General features: G+C 32.5%; 1 protein-coding gene across 1 annotated transcript; it reads left to right on the top strand.

The window, feature by feature from the left end:
* Positions 1 to 80: 80 nt before the first annotated feature.
* On the top strand, positions 81 to 26,964 carry MS3_00010961 (uncharacterized protein). The gene is made up of 12 exons (XM_051219375.1): positions 81 to 123; positions 724 to 965; positions 2,580 to 2,822; positions 3,836 to 3,985; positions 7,265 to 7,432; positions 8,193 to 8,545; positions 10,029 to 10,440; positions 10,589 to 10,708; positions 13,063 to 13,212; positions 19,044 to 19,358; positions 20,779 to 20,811; positions 25,568 to 26,964. Exons 1-12 carry the CDS (start codon positions 105 to 107, stop codon positions 25,583 to 25,585), a joined length of 2,223 nt encoding a protein of 740 aa, XP_051066894.1. The 5' UTR covers positions 81 to 104; the 3' UTR covers positions 25,586 to 26,964.
* The last annotated feature ends 85 nt before the right edge of the window (positions 26,965 to 27,049 follow it).

Below are 27,049 nucleotides of genomic sequence, written 5' to 3'. Positions count from 1 at the left end.
GAAATGGCAATTTGTTTGTACTAGCTTGTTAAAAATATATTGAAAGAGATGTGTTTGGCCACAGTTTAAACTCTGCGCCACCAGTCGCTAAAATTGTAGGGAATATGTTGAACACAAGAACTGGTGAGTTTCTTTATCAAGTTGATATTCCTAAGATGATAAGAGGGAGACGTTTAACTTGCGGTTATTTGTAGATTAATTATTTTGTAATGGTTGTGAAAAGATTGGAAGAGACTCAAATCTCCTGCTAGCAAGCTAACTGTTAGGATAAGTTTATTGAGTCCTCAATAAGTTTTAGCCTTGTAAGGTAGTCAGTAGGTCGTACGCCTAAGCGATAAGTATATTAAGATTATTATGCGGTAACAGGCCGTATTTATTCTTTAAACTGAGGGGAAATAGTAGTTACCTGGTCACTATAAAACTGAATTATGACACCCCATATACATTAGTTTGTCTTAGTAAATGTAATTACCCTCGTTGAGCTAAGGTGTTCGGTTGTTTTTTTTTCCAAGGGGTTCATGTATTTAGTAATACGTTATCTAAATCATGTGTTCATGAACACCCTTAAAACCTGCAGGTTTTAAGAATGTCGGTTAAGGTTTTATTTTAATATCCGATATAAGTAAAATATGAAAATCCTTAAGTGCGTACGGATTTGTGTAACTTTTTTCCGTCAAACCTTGAATTGTATTTTAGTGTTGTGTTGTTTTCTCTTGTGAGTAGGTAAAGCACGTAAAGCTCTACCGAAACGCCCAGTACCAGAAGGCGAATCATCAGAGTCAAGTGAAGAAATTAAATCCCCAAGATCTTCATCTTTTGACTCCTTAGTGATCAGTCGACTAGAAGAAAAAGAAGAACTTCAGCATTTAAATGATCGTTTCGCAAATTATATCGAACATCTTCATAAAAACATCTTCAATAAAGAGTTCAGTGGTCATATTGACCTTTTAACGAATTCTTTAAAAGTAAGTCCTGCATATTCAGAAAAATATTAAAAAAGGTGGGAAAGGACATATTTTGTATAGCATCCAATGTTAAATAATGTGAGGACTTATCAACTGTCTTAGTATGTGAACTTAGGATATTCGTTAATATATTTATTTTCTGTTTACTCGGAAACTAGCGGTCTGGTCATATTTACATATCAAAAAGCACCGGTTTTCTTTACTGATCATATACTTCACAATCCACAGTTTGAGCATTTTAAAAAACTAATGTAGTAAGCTTCTTTGGGATGAAATATAACTCCAGTTGTTGAAAATTTTAGTGAGCAAGCGTTTATCCATTTTCTAAAAAATTGATAATTTGTTTTCCACCAACTTCCCTGATTTTCGAGTCACATCAGTCGTTAAATCCCTTGTATAATTTCTGGTAGCTGTAACTTTTATCTAATTCACTTATGATACTTTCTGAGTCACTTTTTCATCGTTACAGTTTTTAAGGCAGTCTATTGGTTTTAGAGAATAAAACGTAAAGCGTAATATGTACACCTTCTTACCAAAACACGTGATTTCATCCCCGAAATTAACATACGAATTTAATTTAAATCTACTCATTCACTAGGTACTTGGATATTGGGGCTAATAATAGTACCCATTCGCCTAATCCTTAGTACTTATATGAGGCATATAATTGCTAATTACTGGTTGGTCAAAGTAATAAACATATTATTTCCGGGTTTTTTTGGATACCATGAACGTTTGGATAATGTGATTATAAATTTTACTGACACAGGATATATCTTTTCCTAAATATTCCCTTTGTTCATATTAGTAGTCAAATAAACATTTCATTAAGATCCAAAAATGAAGTACTACTGAAAGCAGTACCCTGATATATTTTATATCCGTGCATTAAAATGAACTATATATACATATAGTTTGAAAAATCAGGCAATTAGTGAATGTGATTCGATGGATTCTTTTGTGGTCCTCAGCAAACCTAAATTTAGGATCTATTTTTTGTTGATAGATTCTAATAATATAAGATTTAATTCTATTTCGCAGCTATGTATTGAGTCATTATTTGAATGCAATTTTCTGTCCTCAATTATTCTAAATACTTAATAGTTAGCTGCCGGAAAACTGATCGGTTCATGAGCTGTGATATCATTTTATCAACAGTGTAAAGGGAACAGAAGTACGACAAGATAATGTCTCATTTCAGTTTTTACTTTGATCGCGAACGAGATATTACTAAAGATGTAATGTATGTTCACTTCTTAGCGTTGAATGCAGTATTCATGAATTTTTGGTTCATATTGGGGATTCATATATATTATATTGGCGAATTCATGTGAAATTTCACTTAGTATGCTAACTGCATGTGCCCTGCTGAACTTGAACCAATTGTGTTAGTTTTCTTGTGATTTTTTTACATTCCGGTTACAATTGGTCCACAGTAAAAGTTGTTGCTACCGGAAACTAGCTTTCAAATTACTTTACATCCTCTCTTGTCGACAGTCAAACAGCTTTGGTTGGGGATAAATCCTGGTCTTTATTCATAGCTTAATTTATCTTTAAATTAATATGGTACTTATTGCTTTAATTAATCTTCATACTTCACATAATTGTGTACAGAATGAAATGGATGACTATGTAAAAGTTTTTTCAAACGAAGTTGAATTATTGCGCCAAAATTTAAATAAAACTTCACTTGAATTAACTAATGCTAAAATTCAGTTGAAAAAATCCACATCTGATCTAGATGAAACAATTAAACAACTTGAGCGTTCAAAAGCCAATGAGACTGAAATGGGTAATAAAATCGCGTCATTAAATGTTCAACTATCTCAGTTACAAAATCAATTGGACGTATGTAACGTAAGTTAAACGGATGATATATATATACTGACTTTTATATTTTTACACTAATAGCTGTTTTCAAAGTAGATTTAAACTGTAACCTATGTGGGGTACTAAGATTTGAAAGCTTAAAGATTTTTCTACCGAACTAATAAGTTTAATGAACTGTCTAATAACGTGTAGTTCTTGCATGAAACAGTCGTATTCATAAATTAACCGAAAATAATAGACCATTTCACATTTAAAAAACAGATGCCTGATTTGTGGTTTATTCACAATTTGGACTCAATTTAATCCTTGAACGAGGATGCCATAGAGTATAAACGTTATTGAAAAAAAATATACACATTAACTTCCGGCAACTAGAACCATCGATATTTTCAGTTTCATTTAGATATGTGTCCATAGCCAAATAACGTTAAAAGGTTCTCCTACTTCCATAATCCCCGCAACATAAATGTCATTCGAAGTGTGAGTGATCTACACAAATATATAATCTACTTTTACTTCTTACAAAAGTTATGAAATAGCCTTGAGCTTATTTGCGAGAAATAATATATTAATCCCACATTTTGTATCAATCATGGGTTTAAAAAATATCCGTTGCTTATTTTCGGGTTTCTGGAGAATAGACTAACCTCAAAAAACGTTCAGTCACTCTGGTTGTTTTTTTGTATTACTCTTTAGAAATTTCTACTTGCACAATGCGTAAACACTCTCATTTCTCACCTCCGTAATTCGTCTAACGGTAGTTTTAGAGGAAAAATATACTGTATACTTGCAGAATTAAACTGAAGTATGGTTACTAGTTAATTCCTCTTGTTCTGCCGAGTGAAGTAGGTAATACAGAACTTATTTAACTCATCAGCCTTTCGATAAACTGAATACAATTTTATTCATGGAGCTTTCGCCTACTTTAGGAGTTGATTTAGTCCATGGATAGATTGTTTTTCCGAGAAATTTTTTTATTTAAGTCTTTATTATTATTATTATTATTATATCTTCCATTTATGTGCTTTTGTTGACAATAGAATTACAAAACAGATTATGATTCATTGATGGATCAACATAAAATGTTAAAATCTCAGTTGGAAAATGAAACTCTGTTGCATACTGATACCAAAAATAAGCTACTTACAGCTTTAGAACAATTAGAGTTTAAAAATCAGCTATTAGCGAAAGTAAGTTGTTCAGTTTTTTTCATTTATTCAACTTACATTTTCGTATGTTAATGTCGAGTAACAGTGCCATGTACCAACACGAAATAGTCTAAAGAGTCTATTTTACTTTCAACAAAACCAGTTAGCTTATTCATTAATGTCTTTATGATTTCATCTTGTGGACAAACTGATTAGGTAATCAAATTAATCCATTCACCAGGTACTTGGGTATGAGGCACAATGAATGTAAGGGCTATTCACAATAATACTAACGGGTTGCCCAGACTGAAGTAGTCAGAGCGGGGTTTGAACCTGGAATTAGTGACCAGAAGTTAAACTCCCTGAGCACTAAGCCACTGCTCCATTTGCGTGAAAGTGTTCGTGTTATTAGGATTTTTCACAGTTTCACGGAAAGAAATTCGCAATGGCGTGTACAAGTCTCTATGCTATTATGTATATACTTTTGTAAAATCTTGAAATGGTTTATACGTTGATTATTCTTTAGAATCTGATTTCTGATAGGCAAGTGTCTCAAAATCAAACCAAATATCGAGTACTTCTATTTTTAATGGTTGGGTATGAAGAAATCTTGCTAGATTTGGATGGATTTTATAAATAATTTTAAAATCAACATGTGGGTTTGTTGAGTAATCAGAGTCGACTAAATGTTCAAAGATAAAATTCCTAATCTCATTCCTCTCACTCTTGTTGGGCCATGTTGGAATATGTTTTCTGTTATGCCCTAAGCCCATCAAACCACACGTAACTAGGTCACCAATTAGAACACCGACTTATATGACATTGTCCCTGTGCTAAACTAATGGCGCATCAGTCAGCACGAGCAGCCTTGAGTCAATTCTGAGTTCTCATGGGTCCCCTTTATAGTAGTTTCTCGCCTAACCCAACCGGTTCAGTTCAAAATACAAATATCAGCCTCTGAAATATGAATTGTATATTTCAGACATCCTTGGTTTATACACAAGCAGATCAGACCGCATCACACCTTAAAATGAAAAGTAATAATTATACAAGCTCAAGCCAAAAGTGGCTGTGAATGTGGAATACTGTAACTGATAAATTGGGAATAAGTTAAGAATGATAAGTCGTATAACAGTGTCCAATAAGTCAAATGAAAGCTTATAATAAAAGAAAAATAAATATACATATAATCTAGTTATTTAATAGGTATCCAATAGGACTGTATGTAATAATAGTCCATAAATAATTTCTAACAGTTACCATTCATTTAGGATATAACATTTTAATATGTGTTGAAAGCAAGCATTAGCTACGGCCTATTTATTTTGCTCAACAGGAAGAGTACCAAAGAAGTATATCTTGTCAAACCGAATAACTAAACCTGATTATTAATGAGTTTGTAAGCATTACTACGGAGATTTTACTTGATAATTTCAAATAAATGGTGGACTACTAAAAATCCTTAACACAGAGTTAAATTTTCCTGCAAAGTGACTACCATTCATTGGAATACTTCGAATCAAATAAAGAATCCCTTTCACTTCAACACAGAATTGTTTACAGATTAAAATATGTCGCTTGTGATGTTTTCTATTTTTTGGAGTCGTCTCGTGAAAACATGACTTGTCCAAAGTAACATCTAAACTACACAAAATGTTCCCCATATAATCCCATAGAACTGAAAAATCTACAAATCGAATCAGCAGTAGCATGATATACTGTTAATAAGAACATTTAGCACATTTCATTGTTGTGACCACGTTATACTAAGGGGTTGAATATACGAATGTATTTTGTTATCGTCTAAACTTTAGTTTAACACATCTTGGTTCAGAGTTTCTTGTTGACTACCTCCAACCACCACTTTACATCTCAATGCACAAAACGTTTTGCGTAATTTATTCCGTTCTGATACTAAACCATTCTGTCAAAAAATAAAAAATACATCAGCAATACCTCTCCCTTTATATAGTCAAAAGTTTCTCCAGTAACATAATATACAGCGAAAATTGGTTGGTCAAATACAACCGTCGAGTACCTGAGAATCAATAGGAATATTCCCTATCTAATGCAGTCGGATTTCCATGTTCAAGGATTCAATAAAATAATAAACTCAACAGACAGTCAAAGACAAAGACTGCTCATTTAGTCCACAACATAACCATGAATCTAGTAAAACTTTATTGTCGATTGTTCGGTACCATGCAATTAGAAAATTAAACAGTAGAGGCAAATCTTATCCGAAGTTAAATAAAGGTTTTATCAAAGAAGATTGGGAAATACGGAGATATGGTTACACAAGTCCTGGTTAGAATTTAAGGTACAAACCAGGGAAAAAAACAGTACTGTCAAGCAAAATACTTTGGAGGGATTTTCAGACTATCTATTCTGTTACAATAAGTATTTCAACAGCGATCAGATTGACACAGATAAACTAATTGTTTTCTTTTGATTCATAGACATCGTATTCTATTTCAGTTTTCCAGTAGCTTCTTTTTCTCCATTATACCACTGCTGGTGTCACCATATTCTCACCTCTATTCTCATGTTTATTAGTTTCCATTCTATTCGTCCATCAGTAAAGCGTACTGACAGGTCCTGTATGGATGTTCATTATTATAGTATCTTGATTATTCCATGTTTTTTGGATGAGAAAATAACTTAATTATTGGGTTTCCCATACTGAGTAAATTTTATCTGACACCCGGTTCTTTAAAATTTATTACTATCTTGAATATTCAACTATCATTAGGTCAAAATAAAGTTGGTACTTTGCTGGTTAAAGGTTTCAACTTCTAAATATTGAGTTACAGTTTCAACCATCCTCTACTAATTTTAATTCGGACGCCTAGGTAGTATCGCTAGCCCAGAAAATGTGGTTCAAAGTGACATACATTGGAACGTAGTTAGTCGTTGAGTATGGATAAAAGTCACTAAAAAATTAAATTAATAATGAATATTAACATTAACACCGTCGAATGTCGGCTCAGTGGTCTAACTGTTAAGCGTTCGCGCGCGAGACTGATAGGTCCTGTGTTTGAATCTCGTGGGGGGCGGGATCATGAATGCGCACTGCTGAGCAGTCCCATACTAGGATGAAACGGTCTTCCAATGCTTCCAGGTTTTCTATAGTGGTCTAGCTTTAATTGACTCATGAATTCAACTATTAAATTAATGAATATTACTAAAAAAAAACATAGTTACATCAAAACCTGTTTACGTACTATAATCTACTTCACTACATTTACATGCATCTAAGTGATAATTGTGTGACTAATGCTGCATAGTTTGTTCATATAATTATTGTTACCTTATTTTCAGGAACGTAATATATGGAATAGCGAATCAATTCAATCGCATTTAACGTCTATAATCAAAAGTGTCGAAGCAAATTCTCATGATAAACTATGTCATTTATTATCTGAAATACGTTCACAAATGACAATACAATATGATCAAGCAAAAAATAAAATAAAAGAGGGTTTGAAAGTAAGCGGTAATAATCTTTTGATGTTGCTGTTAACTTATCTAAGCTAGATGGTTTGATAATTAAGCTTTCGTTATCGTTTTGAACAAATTCAGTACCCAAAGATTTTCATGAACTAGACTCTGAATATGTTCACAATGACAATAAAAACTTTGCAGTTAGACCATTTAACTCAGAGAACTTAACAACACCACCTAAATCGTCCTACTTGAGCTATAAATATTCTCCATCATATCAATAATATGTTTGAGTAGTTTTGTGCTTATTTCTTTTTCCTGAGCTCTTAGTAGAACACTTTGGCATATTCATTCGTTTGATCCACTTCTGACTATTGTGTGTTATCCATTCGAATCCATTCTGCGTACTTTAATCACGATATTTAAATTCTGTGTAGCTCATATCAAAGTCGAAAAATCTGATCTTGGTTGTTGAATTCTTATTTTCATTGCCAAGTATTCTACTAGCTAATAATTAATATATTTTGCTCTCAGTAAGTACAAGCTGATATATTAATAATGTTACGTAATTATATGGTTCTTAAAAGGGGGAATCTATCTTCTGATACATTAATTATTGGGTCTCTAGGTCATACATGTATAATATTCTAATTTTCATTCTTTGTAAGCAGTTAGTTATTCAAAAGGAGTTAAATCTGGTAAAAACAATTCACTAATTCTAAGCTAAACATTTCTTTTAGACAAAAAAAGTAACCTTTTTTAAATATTCTTTTGATATATCTTTTCTTCATTTGGTTACTATAAGGCAACTTTAGATGCAGAAAAATTACGATCAAATTCACTTGAACAAGATCTTAGAAATAAAATAACTGAATGTCGACGTTTATCTCAGTTAGTATCATCACAGTCAAGTGACTTATATAATTGTCGTCATGATTTAGAAGCTACTCGCAAACAGCTTAAAGATTTTGAACAACAATTAAAATTTAATGAAGATAAATTACATGGAATAATTAGTCAACATCGTTCAGAAGTAGAACGTTTATTAGAACTATTAACGGATAAATCAACTGAATGTACTGAATTAGCTGGAATAAAAATTCAATTAGATGCTGAACTTGCAATGTATAGAAAATTGTTAGAAGGTGAAGAATCTCGGTAAGTTTTGATCTTTTTTTCTTTCTAAAGTTTATTTTAAATAATCTTCATTATATGGTTTTTTAGTTAAAATTATTGACCTAAATCTATTCTTAGTTTAGAGAATATCAATATTGTCTACTGTAGGGTGATCACTAAAGTTGTATTTCAGTACAGGTTAATTCTGTCATATCATTTATGGATTTATTACTGTAATATATCTTGTAGGTAACTTGATTAAAGTAGTGGATTAGTAATTAATACGCTCGACTAGTAAACATTACGTTCCAGACTTGAATCCCACTCCACTCTGATTTGAGGAGCTGAGTAGTAGTGACATTAGCATATATACAATAAGTTTGACTGAAATTTGAGTATCTAAAACGACATACTTGATAAGCAAGTTACATTATCACTATCCAACCTAAATCTTCACTATTTTATGTAATGCCTTTCCTTAATCCATCCTTATGGGTCTAGTTTACAAAATATTCAAAGGAGTAGATCAAAGTCTCGACCTACTTTGAGAGAGAAGAATTTATGAATTAAATGTTCATAAATCTGAGGCATTACTGAATACTCCATTGGTTTCTACCATTCAATACAAGTACCATTCCAAATTATAACATATCTATTTGAAATAATAATTCGTAATCAACTGTGATTTTTGTCTTTTATAGTATTGAAAATAAAAGTAATGAGATCGTTTTAAATATATTTGAAATTAATATATAATCTATCAATTATGAATAAAGTATATCGCTGTTATTCGTATAACAACTTATAGAGATTAACAGTAAACTTAAAATGTGTTTACTTCATCAGTCACACTCATCAACAACTTACAAGCTTATATGAGAGTTGTTTATATCACCTGGTACGGCCGAGAGTAGGGAGAGACAGCTCTCCCTCTCGAAATGCTCTCACATGGCCACGCGTATATAGCCTCTGCCACGGAAGTCCTACTCATTGCCTTCTCGTGGCGGGGGTGTTGTTTACAAAAATGAGAGGACGAAAAGCGAATGTCCGGCGCTTTAACCAGATCCCAAACCAAATCAATGGTGTACATGGGCTCCAGTATCCTGCGGGAACAAATGGCGTATGAACCTGTTGTTGGTCACCGGCTTCCATGGAACTGCATCTCCTCACGATGCTCCACTGCCTTGTGGATCAGACCTTCAGGTCAAAGGCTCGGGGTGTGGCCCCCTAAGAAAACCACCTGCTTCGGTTTGGGCACCCGGGTAGTATCACAACCCACACCCATATCAAGTGACTTGTGTGGCGCATATGTACTCGGCTCCCCTTTGTACCAATATTTATGTGTTCAAATAAATAAATAAGTTGTTGGAAGTCAACAATCTCAAGCTTTTTATTTCAGTTTATAATATCTGTAATGTTGGTAGTGTCAGATACACAAAGATCATCACTACTTCAAATATTTCATGTTTTTAATTTTTAATTTCAGTAAATAAAAATCAAGGTGTAAATTTTTCTATTTTCTTAGCCTTCATCTATCTCCTACAGAAAAGATCCTAAAAGGTAAACCAATTGTTCGAACAAATATAACTCCTACCAAACGTACATATAGTGACATGTATACATCTTCATTAAAATCAAAACAACAATCAACTGGAAGTTGTCTTCATGATGTTGATTTAGATCATACAGATACTAATAATATTGTGCAATCTTATCCTTTGACAACTGAACGTAAAATATCAGAAATTTCAGATTCACACTCAAAAATAACGAATATCGACTTCAATTTACATAGTTCTGGCTTATCTACATTTCCTTCATCATCAAGTTTAATTGGAGATTCTTTGCGTATAACATGTCGTGCTGATGGTCCAATACATTTCTCTAGCGCAGATCCTGGAGAGGGTTTACTACGTATTTACAATGCTAGTGAAGATGTGAGTGTATTTTAATATACAGAAATAGATTCTTATATTCTATATTCAGTCATTTGATGCTGTAATACATTAGAATATAATAATTTTATTATTATTATACTTATATAAATTTGTTGCACTTTTCTCATGCTTGCTTCCAATTTATCAGGCTATTGATTTAAGTAATTGGCATCTGTACGCTGGACCAACTCATGAAGGTTCATCGGATTACATAAAACTGTATACATTTCATAAATCTCAAACGTTGCAACCACACACAGAATTGCAAGTAAGTTAATGTATAATTGCTGTCGGTTGTGTTTTCTCATTGTTACTGGTATTTCAATTATTTCTGAAATTGTTTTGATTAGTTTTTCATCACTTTCCACTTTTTTTGTTTACAGTTGATTATTAGCTAATTATTATCGGAGAAAGGTATTTTCTTAGTTTAATTCACAGATTGATTTTGGCCAGATCATCAGTAGAAATCTAGAAGCACTGGACAACCGTTTCTTCCTAGTATGAGATTCCTCAACAGTGTGTGTCCATTAACTCTTCACTAGGAATCGAACCCAAGAACGTTAGTCCCACGCACGAACGCTTAACCTCCAGACCACTGAGCCTGGACCCAATGATGTATGTGTCTAACTTCAGTCACTCAACCAACTCGATTACTCAACCCTTATCCATTACTTGATATGTATACCACCTGTCTCACACCCGACATAGTCGAACCTCACTAGTCACATCTTCTCACTAGAACTCCAGTAGTTGTATCTTGAAACTAGTCACTAGTGAGCAGATGACCATTGTCGGTATAGGGGATTTGTAGAGATTGTGTAATTAACGTATTTTAAATTAATTTCAGAAAGGTTTCTTTTCAGATATTATAATAATTATAATGATTGGGATCATGAGTCAATTGAAGCTAGACCACCATGGAAAACCTTGAAGCACTGAACGGATTAGTTAAAGTTAGACATTAACACCACTGGATGCCGGCTCAGTGGTCTAGAAGTTAAGCGTTCGCGCACGAGACCAATAGGTCTTGGGTTCGAATCTACGAGGTGGAGTCGTGGGTGATCACTGCTGAGGAGTCTCACAATAGGACAAAACGGCCGTCCAGTGCTTCCAGGGTTTTTATTGTGGTCAAGCTTCAATTGACTCATGATTTCAACTATTGATATTTTAATTTACTAAATAAATTTCATTGGTTTACAGTAATATAACTTCCGATTGCCGCCGGTTACTTATTCCTTAATCGAATGCTTCTTTTGTTATCTGTCCCATAAACACTTCACTGTTTTTCTATGTTCAGTAATATTTTGGCGAGGAGATTTTATGCACTCATCGATAGAGCCATAAGGCACATATTTTTACGTTCCAATTCCAGACTTTACAGCACAAGGTCGAATTCAGTTAAATTCGTTTCGGGGTCAGAGTCGTTTTCTTTCATGAACGTTCACAGTTTACTACTGCTACTACTACTACTACTACTACTACCGAAAGCTGTAAGCAGTCACAAGATTGTAGTAAGTCATACAAGCGAACCAGTTCATTGATTGATCGAGAAAACTCCCAGTCCACATAAATTGATATCTGAAGTTGGGAATCTCCGATGTTTTAGCTTCTTTTTTGTTTGTTTGTTGCCAAAAATTTAGTGGATGTCTAATGTATCATTATGTTTGTCTATGTAAAGTGTCATTCAAAAAGAAGTCTGAACCGTCTTGAAATGCTTATTCTTACTAGTGAATCAAATTAGTCGTTGTTTGACTGTATGATACTAGTGATGGTAGATTGTTGAGTGAGCATATTTATAGTGTTTTGTTTTGGATGAATAATTTAACTAATTGTAGGAGTTCTAACTTTATACTGCATTCACCATACGCCTTTAAATGCCCCGGTATGGCCAGGGGTGGGGAAAGTTGGCTTTCCCTTTCGAAATGCTCTCACATGGTCACCACTGCCAGGGAATTCCTACTCACTGCCTTCTCGTGGCGGGGATATTGTTTACGAAATTGAGAGGAAGAAAAGCGAATATCCGGCGCTTTAACCAGGTTGGTGGGTATGGAGGGTCCACCTAGAGAAGTTGGAAAACCCTGATTCCAAGCCAATGATGCACATGGGCTTCAGTATCCTGAAGGAACAAATGGCGTGTGAATTTATTGTTGGTCACCGACTATCATGGGACTGCTCCGACTTGGGCACCCGGGTAGTATTCCGACCTTCACACAAGTCGAGTCATTTGTGCGGCGCATATATTTGGTACCTCCTTGTACTTAAGTTTGTTTAAATAAATAAACACACTTCACCATACTTGAGTGATATTCTCTTGGAAAATTTGTTGTCTTGTCAATAAAAGTTTGCGGTAATTTCAAGTGTTATCAAGATAAATTGAAAATTAGTTTATAGATGACAATTGTGATTGCTAAGTAATTGCTTACTTTAAGAAATAAACAACATGATAATCACTTACTCTTAAGTATACAAAGATTATAAACGAGTTTTAAACTATAATAAGAATGAACGAAACATTGGATAAATGAATTTTAATCATAAAATTCCGAGTAATACAGTCAGTCATACAAAGTGTACTCTTAATTGATTTGAAATTGCCATCTTTCTTCAAATAATTCATTGTAGGTTTTTCTTTGCTTCGCATCTGAACCTTCACAAGTCTCTTCTGCTAAACGTGTTCGTCCTGATGTCAGTGCAATTTTGCATTTAATCACTCCAGTATCTGTTTGGAATCCTTACAGTAGTTTAATTGCACTTCAAGATTCAACTGGTTCAGTAAGTTTTTGTTAAAAGACTTTATTTATCTTTAACATGAAATAAAATGATTATAGTATAATTATCTGTAAATTGTATCTGTTGTGTGAATTCTTTATTTCGACGTTAATCAGCAACAGATCATATGTGTACATAATACACTAACATGAAGTAATTTTATTTTGTTTGTGGTTAGTCTTCTTTTCTGATTTACTACCTTACTAATATTGTAAATTTACCGTCTGTTTAATTCGTCTTTACTTAATAGAGGAGATTATAATTTATGGAAAACCTTTGAACGGCACTAAAGTGTCATTGTGGAACTTCAACCACGTACTACGGTCTAAATAATTTTGTAAATTAGTATGAAGAATTGAGATTGGAAGTTAGAGTTATGGGTTAAGATTAGGAATTAGGGCAAGGGTTTTCATCACGAACTGACATTTTTTTATAATGCTAAGATGTCTAACCATATGAATGAATGAATTCCGCACGAAAATCAAGGAGTCACAGTCGCTGATGTGAGTAGTTTGTTCATAAATTATTGCCTTGCCATCTACTTAGTGTTTCTAGTATTAAAATAAAAGTAATTCCAATCACTATTGTGACATAGTTTCGCATAAATATTCAGTTTTAATTGGTATAGTGGGGCCGTTAGAAATGGGCAAACGAGGTCACTCGATTACAATCAAAAATGACCTAAATGAAAATGCATATCATTGGCTACAAAAATAGATTGATTCCCTTAGGGGTAGGAATGTATTTATATAAGTGAGCATTTGTGCATATTATTCGGTAGCCCAATAGACTTTCTCCTTCAGTCTTGTGTTCTCATTCAAGTAGTCAGGTTCTCAATAGTTGTCGGTGGCAATCATATTCAGCAATGTCCACGATTTTCATACTGGTATTTTTTCAGAAACTGTATTCTAATTTATATGAACATTTATCCAAATATAAATGAATAATTTAACAGAAATTAAGCACTGGGTATATCAAAAAACACAATACTAATTTATATTTGAAATTATCTCAGGAATTAAGATTTCACTAATTCCAGCGTTTTGTTTACGATCTCTTCAAAATGAAGACGTTCAAAGAATATATAAATTTGAATGACAAATCTGCACCAAACTCTTCTAATCATGTTCAGATGTTGGTTAATTCTTTTTTGCATAGTAGAAAATATGTGTCGTAAGATGTGTAAAATTTTTGTTATGACGGATGGTATCCGCGATCTGATATTAATACACATGGTGCTACTCACTACCCCCCTAACTGACTACTTAAGCACAAACACAAGAGTGGACGAGAAAATATATTGAGCTACTGAATAAAGTACACAAATACTCATTTATATGTATACATCTCTCCATCTCTTAGACAATCATATGTATTTGTTTTTCAGGTTACTTCTGATTGTCTTTGAGTGAACTTGGCTACTTCTTATTAGTTTACCATATCAATGTTCACAAAGTGAAAAGTGCATGAGCATGTGTGTGTGTACGTATATTTGTATACCATTGTTGATTAAGAAATTCAGTGAATAATCGACACCAACATGAACCCAAATATTAATCATTTTTATTTATAATGAATATTAAAGTACATATTAGTAAAATTGTACGAGGTTAACTAATTTTTTTTCAGTGTTCAATAAATATACGATATCTAACATTCTTACCGTCCATTCAGTACTGCATATAGGAGTGCAATTTTCACTAGGGATTTCATTTCAATCACCTGAAGTTGTCTACATGTCTTCTATGAACACTCAACTGTAACGTATCCCAACTTGACAGATGCGTAAAAAAACAAATGAAGTGAAAGTTAGAGCTTCAAAGAAAATCCTCAGTGGAAATTATACTTTAAATGAACGAAAAATGCCCATAAATAAATGCTTGTCACCGTGTATATATTGTACATTGAAAACTGGATGCACTGCAGATTCGTGAAAATTTACACTTAATCAGTGTATATATACTGAATAAAAATACTCATTCAGAATTAATTATGATATTAAACATTAAAATAAATGTTGCAATTCAACTAAAACACTTATAATCCAATTTTTATAAAAACGATTTTCTTTTTAATTGTCGGTTATCTTTCAGGATATAATCTTGATGTTAAGTTTCTATCGATGAATCTAGGTGGATAACCATTTCTAATGAGTATCTGTCTGAGTTGTAGTAGTTCGTCATCTACAATAGTTATAGCTTAAAGCATCTAATTTTTATTACTGATTGACTGAAGTAGAAAATGTATGAATTGTTAAATTCTAAATTCTTACTAGTCTATAAATATCATATGTCATGAGATTTAAATAAGTAATCTGGATATCTAGATTTGTTTCCTTACGCCTGTTACCTCTCTTTGAGGAACATAGGCCGCTCACTAGCATTCTCCATCCAACTCTGTCCTGGGCAAACCTTTCCAGTTGTTATTCGTCCTTTTCATGTCTGCTTCCGATTCCTGACACAATGTGTCCCTCGGTCTTTCAGTTTTTCGTTTCCCTTCAGCATTCCACATTAGCGCTTGCCTTGTGATGCAGCTTGATGATTTCATCAATATGTGTCTTATCCACTTCCAACGTCATTTCCTAATTTCCTCTCTAGAGGGAAGTTGATTTATTCTCTCCCACAGTAGGCTGTTACTGATTGTATACGGTCTTCCCTTAAACCGTGGGATTAAAATTGCTTTATATCTCTCTTTTTACCAACTAATTCTTTCTTCCTGTATTATATCCTGATATGCAATCTTGCTTTTATATATTACCACCATTGAATTAACTACTTCCATGAAGTTGGTGTTCATCTTATTGTGCTAATGAGGTGTGGCAACTTGGACCGATGCATATATGTGCCTGGTCCTACGTTGTCACTGACTGACGGCCAACGGAAATTGAGTATACTATGTAGTCAATTGTTTTTAAATACTTGTACTGTTTTGATGATTCTTGTATTAGTTCTTCAAGTCTCAGCTCCGTACAATAAAACTTACTATCTGAACGTTCATATTAAAGATTCTGATGTTAGTTATGGATATTTAAAGTTTCTACATAATTCCTTAACATATACTCTATCAACACACATTATAGATCTTAATCATCATAGATTATTTGTCAAATAACTGATTTGAATACATTGATCAATGTTGTGTTTGATATTGAAATATATATACTGTTTATTCTCGTGTGTTCAAATGACTTTACTGCTGAGGAGTCCTACGGTAGGACGAAACGGCCGTCCAGTGCTTCCAGGTTTTCCATGGTGATCTAGCTTCAACTGACTCATGATCTTAACCATTGAAATTACTATAATATCCACAAAACCCATCTGAAAATAAGGAGTTTGAAAAAAATCATTTTAATTAAAAAAGTAAATCTAATTTCTTATTATCTTGAATATGAAAACTTTCATAATAATTTTTCAAGCTTTCAAGTTTTTTCAAATTATTTTGAGCCATTAATTCCATAGTTAGATACACATTATTTGTGAATAAACCCATAATGTTTTCAATTACTAGCTAAACAAATTACTTTGCTTTACATTCCTCTTAACGACTCATTTATTTATTTTAACACATAGATATTGGTACAAGGAGGCACCAAATACATATGCGCCACACAAATCTCATTCGATATGTGTGAGGGCTGTGATACTGTCCGGGTGCCCAAATCGAAGCAGGCGGTTTTCTTAGGGGGCCACACCCCAAGCCTTCGACCTGAAGGTCTGATCCACAAGGCAGTGGAGCATCGTGAGGAGATGCAGTTCCATGGAAGCCGGTGACCAACAACAGGTTCATACGCCATTTGTTCCCGCAGGATACTGGAGCCCATGTACACCATTGATTTGGTTTGGGATCTGGTTAAAGCGCCGGACATTCGCTTTTCGTCCTCTCATTTTTGTAAACAACACCCCCGCCACGAGAAGGCAATGAGTAGGACTTCCGTGGCAGAGGCTATATACGCGTGGCCATGTGAGAGCATTTCGAGAGGGAGAGCTGTCTCTCCCTACTCTCGGCCGTACCTGGGCATCTGGGGGCGACCATACCACGTTGAAAGCACCGGTTCTCGTCCTCTTAACGATAGACAAGTCATGTCTTCACTTACTGGAATATATACTTATATGTTAAAACTGTTATGTACAAGGAGTTCTTAACAATAAGTGAAATTTTCAATGATCAAAATTAATGAGTAGAATATCTCTTTTTGTTGATAAACAGAATGATGTAATGGGACAGTATGTGATAGTTCTGTTATATCCGAGCGAAGATTAAATCATGAGTTGCTTCTGAGACATATTAATTGACTAGTATTATCTATACATTCTTATGGTATAACTATTCAATAATTAGATTATGTATATTTATATTCCTCTTATTATAAGCTTTATTTTGACCTATAATTTATTATTGTACGATTTACTGTTCTTAAGCTATGTTCAGTTTATTGACTACTGCCTCCCACGTTCACAGCCACTTTTTGGCTTTATTGTGTACAAATGTTATTTCCTACTTTATGGTGCGTTGCGATCTATTTGATTGATATATAAACCCAGTATGTCTGAAATAAATGATTCGATTCACATAGTGGAAGCTGGTATTCGTGTTCTGGACTCAAGTGGACGGGCTATGCAGACATAGAAACAGTAAGGACGCTAGGCTGCTCATACCGGTTGAACATCATTGGTTTGGCACAGTGCTAAGATTGTATAAGTCGTATTTTGATTGGTGGATAAATCACGTGATAAAAAGACGGATATAAAGTCATAACAAGTTCTATTCATGTGATTTTATAGTTATTAACTTAAACCTCTGAAATTGAAGACAAGACCACTAATAAAAAAAAATATGATTTTTCTAAAATCTTATAAAATGATCTACTTATGTACAAAATCTTAACACAAAACAATATGGTAAAAATGTCATATTAGAGTTTGCAGAATGTTTATTTATCTTCCAATCATTTAAGATTTAATTGTTAGACCTAATCTTTGAATGTCATATCATATCAACAACAACAAAAAACGCATTCGATACTTCAAGTACATTTGTAGGTTTATTTTCTGTTATTATTGTATTCTCACTTCTATCATTCTTTTCCTTCTCATTATTCTAATTTATTCTTCATGGGATTTCTGATTTCTTCCTTTTTAATTACTAATGTACTAAACAAATTTAATAAATCGTTTTTTTTCTAAGTTTTACTGTTACTTACTTGTTTACGCCTGTTACTCCTAATGGAGCATAGGCCGACGACCAGCATTCTCCAACCCACTCTGTCCTGGGCCTTCTTTTCTAGTTCCATCCAATTCTTGTTCATTTTTCTCATGTCTATTTCCATTTCCCGGCGTAATATGTTCTTTGGTCTTCCTCTTTCCCTTTAGCCTTGAGGATTCCTTGTGAGAGCTTGTCTTGTGACGCAGTTGGGTGCTTTCCTCAATGTGTTTTATTGTTACTTATTCATAATTTTACAATTCACAATTGTTATTTGTTTCATGAATTTAACAATATATTGATTTTCAGAAAATTGTTTAAGCTAGCCATCTCATTGTTTTCAAAAACCAATGTACAAACGGTAATTAGGTGTTATATTTGTCAGTATTGGTCGAATTCTATCTGTGTTTGTTTTTCTACATAGTAAGCCTGAAGTATCTTTGACAGCTTACTGTTGTTTTCTGTATTCAATATTCAGATGTCCGAGAGAGAGAGAGGGAGAGAAGTAAATTCGGTAGAAATCGCTTAGACTATGATCTCATGTCCTTTTTGTTGTATATGTGTTTCGCTGTTTATTTGAATTTTATTGTGTAATGCTTATTCTTCCTTTAAATCTTCTTATAACTGTTCAATAGGTTCGCGCCACTTGTGAAATGGAATCATACTCTAGAAAATCTGATAAAATATCAACATCAGATGTTGTTGCCGTTGATGATGAGGAAGACGGTTCAAGTGATAAAGTTTCCTCAGTCTGTTCAGATAATGATTTCACCTCAAACAATGATCCACAACAACAAACTGTTGAAGATAACAATTTAAATAAATCAGTGGTGAAGATAACGCGCTTGTCAGAAGAGACAACTAGAACATTTCAAAGTCATGGTGAATATTTTGATTTACCGAAACATGTTAGTTCGGTACGATTTCGTAGTGATATTTGGCCAAATGAAGTAAGTATTAAACTTTCATATTGGGATAATTTCGTCTTCAAGATTCGTAATACTCATCTCAATGGGGCAGAACAAAACGGATTCAATGAAAACTTTAGTTTAAAAATAGACTTGTAGGTAAAGCACTAGTAAACTAAATCAAATCGTAATTAAAAATGAATAAGAACTGAACCGAATTTGGAAATAGTATTGTAATGAAATAAGATTTAAAGCAATTGGTGATTTTATTGGGATGAAATAACTTGGACCTGTTTTGTACCAGTTTAATCTGTATAGATTTACACTGGTATGAACTGATGTATATCCTGTATTAAAACCATATCTCAAATAATTATACCACAATAAAATAATCCAATGATAGTGATTCTACTAATACAAAGAAATAAATGGATTGTTGCTATGTCGATAACATTGTCAGAAGAAAGGACTTGACAGGGTTTAACCGTTATCAAAATTAATCGTGTTACTACACAAGCACACCCAGCTGACGAGTCTCAAGCAGGACGAAACGCACATCCTGGATTTCATTGCTATCAATCATCCATCTCTGCTTATAATGTTTGTGACTTAAGGCAATATCGAAGCAATCCTCACAGGATGTACATGCGCCAATAAGAGACTAAGCGTCAATGGGAAGATTCAAATAACCAATACAATGATGAATCATCTACAAGAAAACCAATCGAATTGAAATAATAAATAATTAATCTTTATTTGTTTAATAGTCCAAACGAGTGTTTACATTTATGTACGAACTTATTTGTAAAGGAATTTACCATTACACGTTTTTAATGCTTAGAGTTAAACATTTATCTTGAACCATAGTGTATCATTTAACACTGATATTCTTATAACAAGACTAGGAGTATATTCACCTCTATTATTACAAACGATTTGAAGGGATATCATTCTACGTCTCTAACCATTGGTTACGATAATCACAAGAAGTCTAACCAGGTAGTCTGTGCCTATTTATAAGGCTAAGTTTAATTTACAGTGATTTCATGAACTAACACCATGTTTACAAACTCTTTATTTACTGAGATATTGAATCTTTGTGTTCTCTCAAATTCTGTATTCTTTATGTCCCTTTTCTTTTTCTCTTTCCAAATTTATTTCACTGTATTATACTCCTTGGATAACATCTTCAAGCCCTAATCTTTCCGATTACTGCTTATACTTTTATTACCTCTACCACTATGGGATTTGAATCGACAACTGCATCTCTGTGTTAATGTGGTATGGCAACTCTAACTGATGTACGTACGTACGAAGTTCTACGTTGTTACTGACTGACTGACTGAATCACTGAATCCAGACAGTCAGTACATTATACTTTTTTTAAACTTATATTTATCAATTCTACGAATAGACATCATGTGTTTCAATCACCCAATTTTACTTCTGTTTTTTTTTCCAGTCCCATTTATTGAAGGAAGTATCACGTAACTATGTAAGTAATTTGTTTGTTATTTATATCATTATTATTGACGCTATATTATCACATTATTTTGTCATGCATTTCACATAGTAATGTACTAGTGGTATAGATATGTCAGAGAATATTATTAACAAGTGACTCATATTTATTTGTATTTTAATCAATTTGATCTTGTTACAATTTTATTTACTACAAATCTTTGAGATAAAATTTTCAAGTTACCCCCTCCCACCCCCCTAGATGTACTATCGACAAAATATAATTTTCAGTTCAGTCTGTACTTCTATCTGTCTCTTATACATCTTCATTTATTTCATAATGTAGAAATGTTTTGTTTAACTATTGTTGATTGGTTGTTAGTTTCTATACAATAATTAAACAAAATGTTTTATTTGTGTTTTATTTTAAATGATTATCTCTTTTGGTATGGACATGTGTTTTTTGTGTCCTTGGTAATTTCGATTGAATGTTGTGTATTAGTATGATTGTTACTCAGAATTGTTTCATTTTGTCTCATCTTATCTACTGATGTTTAAAACAGATAAAATGATCAATAAACACGTATTTATCTTAACCCTATCTTGATAAATAGTTTACTAGTAGTACAGTGGATGAAAACTCAGGTAGGGGAAAACTAATTTAGGGCTTAATGCCAAATTACACTGTGCCTTCGTAAAATATGGAAATCATACATTAAATACATTATTTGCACATCTTTCTTCAGTCGTCCTTCACATGCTTAATGGTTCTTTTAATTCTGTTGTTATAACAACTGCTCTCTGTTTTCCTTCTTGTTCTTTTCAATTCAATCTTCTACTGGCAGTCATTGCACTTCCGATTGGTGCTATATACTACTTATTCCTATCAGCTTAAGTAGCATATACTACAGTACTGCTTAAATAAAGTATATTCTTAAATAAAATAAAATTACTCATTCTAAGCTTGTCTAAAAATCTATGTATATTGTTAATTATACTTATTCAATTGTATCTACTTTGAAATTTTACGTGGGAATATCATAATTAAATACAAAAGAGCTGCTTTATTTTCAAGGAGTATCATGTTACTTCGTCGACTAATAAATGAAGTTAGAATTTGAACAAGTTTACAATATAATTCCGAAATCACAATTATTTTATTGATTCGTTTTACTTTTGATCAGGTTAAACCCTGATCAAATAAATATCTCTTCTCATATCTATATTCAAATAAACCAAATTTTATTCACCATATGGACAAATAATAATTATCTCTTATCGATTGATTCATCATTCTCAATCAAAGATAATAAACTTTCCACTAATTTCTAGTTATCAAAATGTAGAAGAACAAGTTTCAGTTGTAGATTTCGTCAAAGTTGTTGTGTATGTATTTTTTAAATCTGTGACCTTTAAGGGGAGAACCTGTTTTACATTCAGGGATTCAAATCAGTTTCATATGACTGGTTCCACATAATTGAGTTAATTATCATTTAGGTTGCTTCAGAATACTTATGTAATCCTAAGTTTGGTATACTCTATGTACATTATAAAGTTGATTCATTTAACATGTTTTCATATGATTCATTGACTTTACTGGTTAAGGCGTTCGACTTTTAACTACTGGGTTACATGTTCAAACACTCGCCTCATTTATTTCGGTTTAAGAAAATGAGTAGTATTATTAACTTTCACGCTTGAAGCCGAGTACATAAATCTATATCTAATAAATGAGTCAATAAAAAACCGTTGCAATTAGGTATGATATGTGTTGTCAAAATATCACTACCTGAAGGCCTTGAATGAAAATTAAGAGTAGTCGTTACAGTTTGAAAACTATGTTGAACTCCCAAGTAGATGTCGCTGGAAATTTTGTTTCCAAACATTGTCTTTAAAAGCTTTGTTGAACATGGCAGTATATAACACTGTACTTCATATATTGCATTTAGATAGGTAGCGTAATATATGCTTTTCAAAAGATACTGTAGTGGTCTGTCTAAACAACCATTTACAGCCCTACATACTAAGCCGATTGACAATATCATTTGAATGTTCGGACTGTGATAGGGTTTGAAGGTTTCAAACAACATGATCACTATTTCTCAAACTTAATATATGCCTGCTACCCAAGTACACCAGTCTGTACGTAGTAAGGGAAGTAAATGATCAAAATTCATTTTAAATTTGTTCCAAATCATGGATTTTTAAATTTCTACCGATAATCGGAGTCATTTGAACATTTGATCTTAATAATTACACTATCAAAATTTGATCTTTACTTTTTGAATGACCCTACCGATTAATTAAGTAGGTTATGTTCGTTAATTCATTTTTTGTGACTATTTCAGCAAATGTAAATAAACCATACTGCCACAGAAACCAGATTTAAAATAACAGCTCCTAAATTTTTGCGTCAAGTTCAAAATACTACGGTGGATAGCTGTTATCCTTAACATATGAACTAGGTACAAGGCAGAACCTACCAATATTACTTGATAATCAGGATAGAATTAAAGAAAGCAGTCAACTTTGGGTAATTATGAAATGATAATGAGAAAGCGATCATTTAGTAGCGACCAATGCCATGTATGTCAATTCCTTCTTATAGATGGGCAGTGACTATCTGAATAACTCAGTGGTTACACCTGTAACAGTGAAGTTGGGTGACATGGGATCGGATCAACTAGTGACCAACAGTACCCTCAAGATTACAACTACACTTTTCTAACGAGTGAAAATTAACACAAAACCTGGATCAAGTAGGGTTTCCTGATAACTACCTCCAACCATCAACTTGACATTAAAATATAACATTGAATTTTCCTAGGTCACTTAAAGTTTGGATTTTAATTTAAACTATCTGTCTAATTATTCATTATGGCTACAAAGCATTCTCACATTCACTAACTTCAAATCTAAACCCTATTTGCTAGTCTTATTGTTACTGTCTTTGTTCTTCATATATATGCCTTAATTGAATCGCTGACTGACAAACAATTTAACCTGAGGATCAACCGAGGTAATTCTTAACGCCTATTAGTCTAGGATGAACACTCTCATCTAGTCCAGTAGTCATTCTCAAGTAAGAATAAAAAAGCAGCCAAACCTTGTATTCATATGCTTCAAACACTCATCAATTTATATACATGATTTACTAGACGGATATTTCAGATCATAGGAGGTCACAGTTTATGCGCAACAAACAAAGAATAGAGAATAGTACTATAGGGGAAAAATTAGTTAAGCAATGGTAAAGAAGTTTAACAACAATTAATACCTATCGGAAACTTATAATACAGGAAATCTAAAAAATACAATAATCCAATTAGTAATTTTGTACAGTAGAAAGTTTATCATAACAATTTTATGTGAAAGAATTCTCCCACATTTGTTCTGGTTTAACACTTGTCTTGTTGCCCCCTTAACTTTTTTATTTTCTTAGAATAAATAAATGAATCACTGTAAGAATTTTTAACCATAGTAACGTTATTGCTGAATTGTTTTGCAGCTGTTATTACTGAAAGGTTTTTATTAACTTGGATCGACTGAAAAGTGATTCGTAGTATTATTAATTTTTCTATCATTTAGAAAATAACAAAATAGGGGGGGAGAAATGTTTTTTCGCAATTAATTAATTGATTTTTTCACAATATCTCTACTAATATATACATACTGTCATATGCATCTCGATCAAAATGGCTAGAATTACCATTAGATTAAATCCTTCAATAAGATACAAATATATTGTAGCGGTTCATAGATGGATTGAAGGTATGTTTTGTGCTGTAGGTGAACGTGTGAAGAAATCTGAAATACAAATGATCAAAGGAAAAAGTCAATCAATTATTCAGTAAACATACAGAATAGACTTATATTTTAGCAATAAAACCAATCAAACTTAATTATTAGAAACACAAGAGTAATATCTAGACAATCAAGAAATTGAAACTAGCAGTTGGTAGGATAAGATTTGAATTGGGTTACATGTAATTAAAAAGTTAGAATGGATACCGTTATAAATATTCAAAGATATTAATGAATAAATGAACGAATTGGAATATATATGACAATAGATTGTATCGTATAGTATAAAGCGAACTGTCAACATTTTGATAAGAAGTCGAATAATAATAATAACAATTAAGTAAATGTAAATAATAGAGCATGTTACAACAAAATTTTGAGAAAATAGATTGGATAAAGAGATCATGTAATAAGGTGATTATAACTCAATGAACTTTTGGCTTTTTTTTAAATAGCCAAATTACACATTTCACCTAGAGACAAAGATCCGGTTCTCTGAATTGGATACTGTTGTTTGTAGCTATATTCAAAAGTTTTATAACTAAACTACATGGTATGGTCGATGGAATCTAGTGAATAATTATAAATACATTGTTTACGTTTACTTGATGCTCCGTACCAATTACATGAAACAGTATAAATGTCTTAATCGATTTCAACTATCCCTTACTTAACGAAATGGATTATGATCTTTGAAGAATTCGGTAATTATGTACTTACCTATTTGTCACAGGAGCGATTGAATTGATAAATGTACGTAAACACAGCAAGTTTGTCTTTATTTCCTGTTCTAATGACCGATTATTTGTAGAATATGGCATATTATCTAACTGCATTGGATGATTTTTCTTTTACGGAGCTTTTCTTATCCGCTGTATTATTAACTCACTGACACTATCACTTTATATATATATATATATATATATATATATATATATATATATATATATATATATATATAATGTTTTTTTTAATTTCCTTTACAGACGTGTACATTATTATAATTGATAAGGAATTAATTCATGAAGACCATCGATTATATTTTGTTCAATTACAGAACAGTATTTTTCATCGAAACAACCAACCGAAACACACACACACATCGTGAGACGTATATACATGCTGATCAATATGAATGAAACAAAGTTGTTCTTTTATAAACTGATCTGAATTAAATAACTTTTGTTTTACACATTATATCATATATCATATCAATTATATATTCATATAAGTGTTGATTAATTTATCCCTCCGAAATTAACTTATCTACTATGGATTTTTATTCTTATTTTCATCCATTGATTCATACTTTTATAGTGAATCTCACAATTGGTGGGTTTATTTTTGTCGCTTAAACATTTGACTCTATTTGTGTTAAATGTTTAGTCTTTCTCCAGTAATATAACGCCCTGTGTAACTGGTTAATTGTCTCCAATGTGTTTTTTTTTCATTCAAAAAATTGTTATCACATGGAAAACAGTCTAATAGTTGTTGTGTTATTTTTATTCTCTGCTATGATCGGTGCTCGTCAATTGTCCAATTAAAGAAAAGAAACCCATTGTGATACATTGTCATTATATACCTTTAAATTGTGTATTCATGCTCTGTTTATCTATTATTACGCATATGTTTGTATCCATACTACTAAATTCGTTGACCTAAACATATACACATCGAGACAATATTATTTTGTATCAAGCACTATTATTTCATTTCATTTGCACAATTACTACACTTTATTCTATTTCTATCTCTATCCAACATGTTTTTGTTGGCTATTTTCTTAATTGACGACTTGTTTATGCACGTTTTGACTTTCGCGTATTTTATTTGATATATTATGTTTAAGTCAAGAGAAATTCTGTTGAACAATTACAACAAATAATTTATTTGTTTTTTTCTTTCTTTCTTGCAGTACTTCACATTAAGTACTTTCTTTAGTTATGTGAATAAATGAGACTTTATAAAATAGTTTTTATGGTTACGAATACTGTGAAAACTATGTTCAGCCCAGTAGCAATGAAGTCTGTATACATACATATACACACATTCTTTGTACTGATTTCTCTGTGTAGTTGAATTTATTCTAACTTTATGTGATAGATAATGCTTGATACTGTTCCGTGTTCAAAGTGTTAACGTTGAGATAATCAGTGCTGAACATATGAAACGGTGATTGTTAATGGATAAATCATAAACTTACTCTGAACTGTTTGCATGTTATCACTTATACCATTGTTGTATATGATGATGAATTCATTGAGAACTTGGTTTTATGTTTCGAGCAATTGTACATCTTGATAATTTCTACAGCATGATTGCTTTCTTTTATTTTTGAAAGAAAGTAATACTTATTGTGAAAGAAATATATGCTTTCTGTTTATTCATCGTTTTATATTTTCAATATAGATGGATTTATATGAATGTGTTTGAGTCTCTCTGTGTGTGTGTGCTTATCCAGGGAACCA

Source organism: Schistosoma haematobium, chromosome 4 (assembly GCF_000699445.3).
Source record: "Schistosoma haematobium chromosome 4, whole genome shotgun sequence".
NCBI lineage: Eukaryota > Metazoa > Platyhelminthes > Trematoda > Strigeidida > Schistosomatidae > Schistosoma > Schistosoma haematobium.
This window is presented reverse-complemented; position numbering and strand designations above follow the sequence as displayed.

Bases quoted from the DNA above. Each gene is read 5' to 3' on its own strand.
- MS3_00010961 (XM_051219375.1), top strand. The intron at 2,823-3,835 runs GTAAGTTAAACG...TGTTGACAATAG, and splicing joins ATCAATTGGACGTATGTAAC to AATTACAAAACAGATTATGA. The intron at 3,986-7,264 runs GTAAGTTGTTCA...CCTTATTTTCAG, and splicing joins AAAATCAGCTATTAGCGAAA to GAACGTAATATATGGAATAG.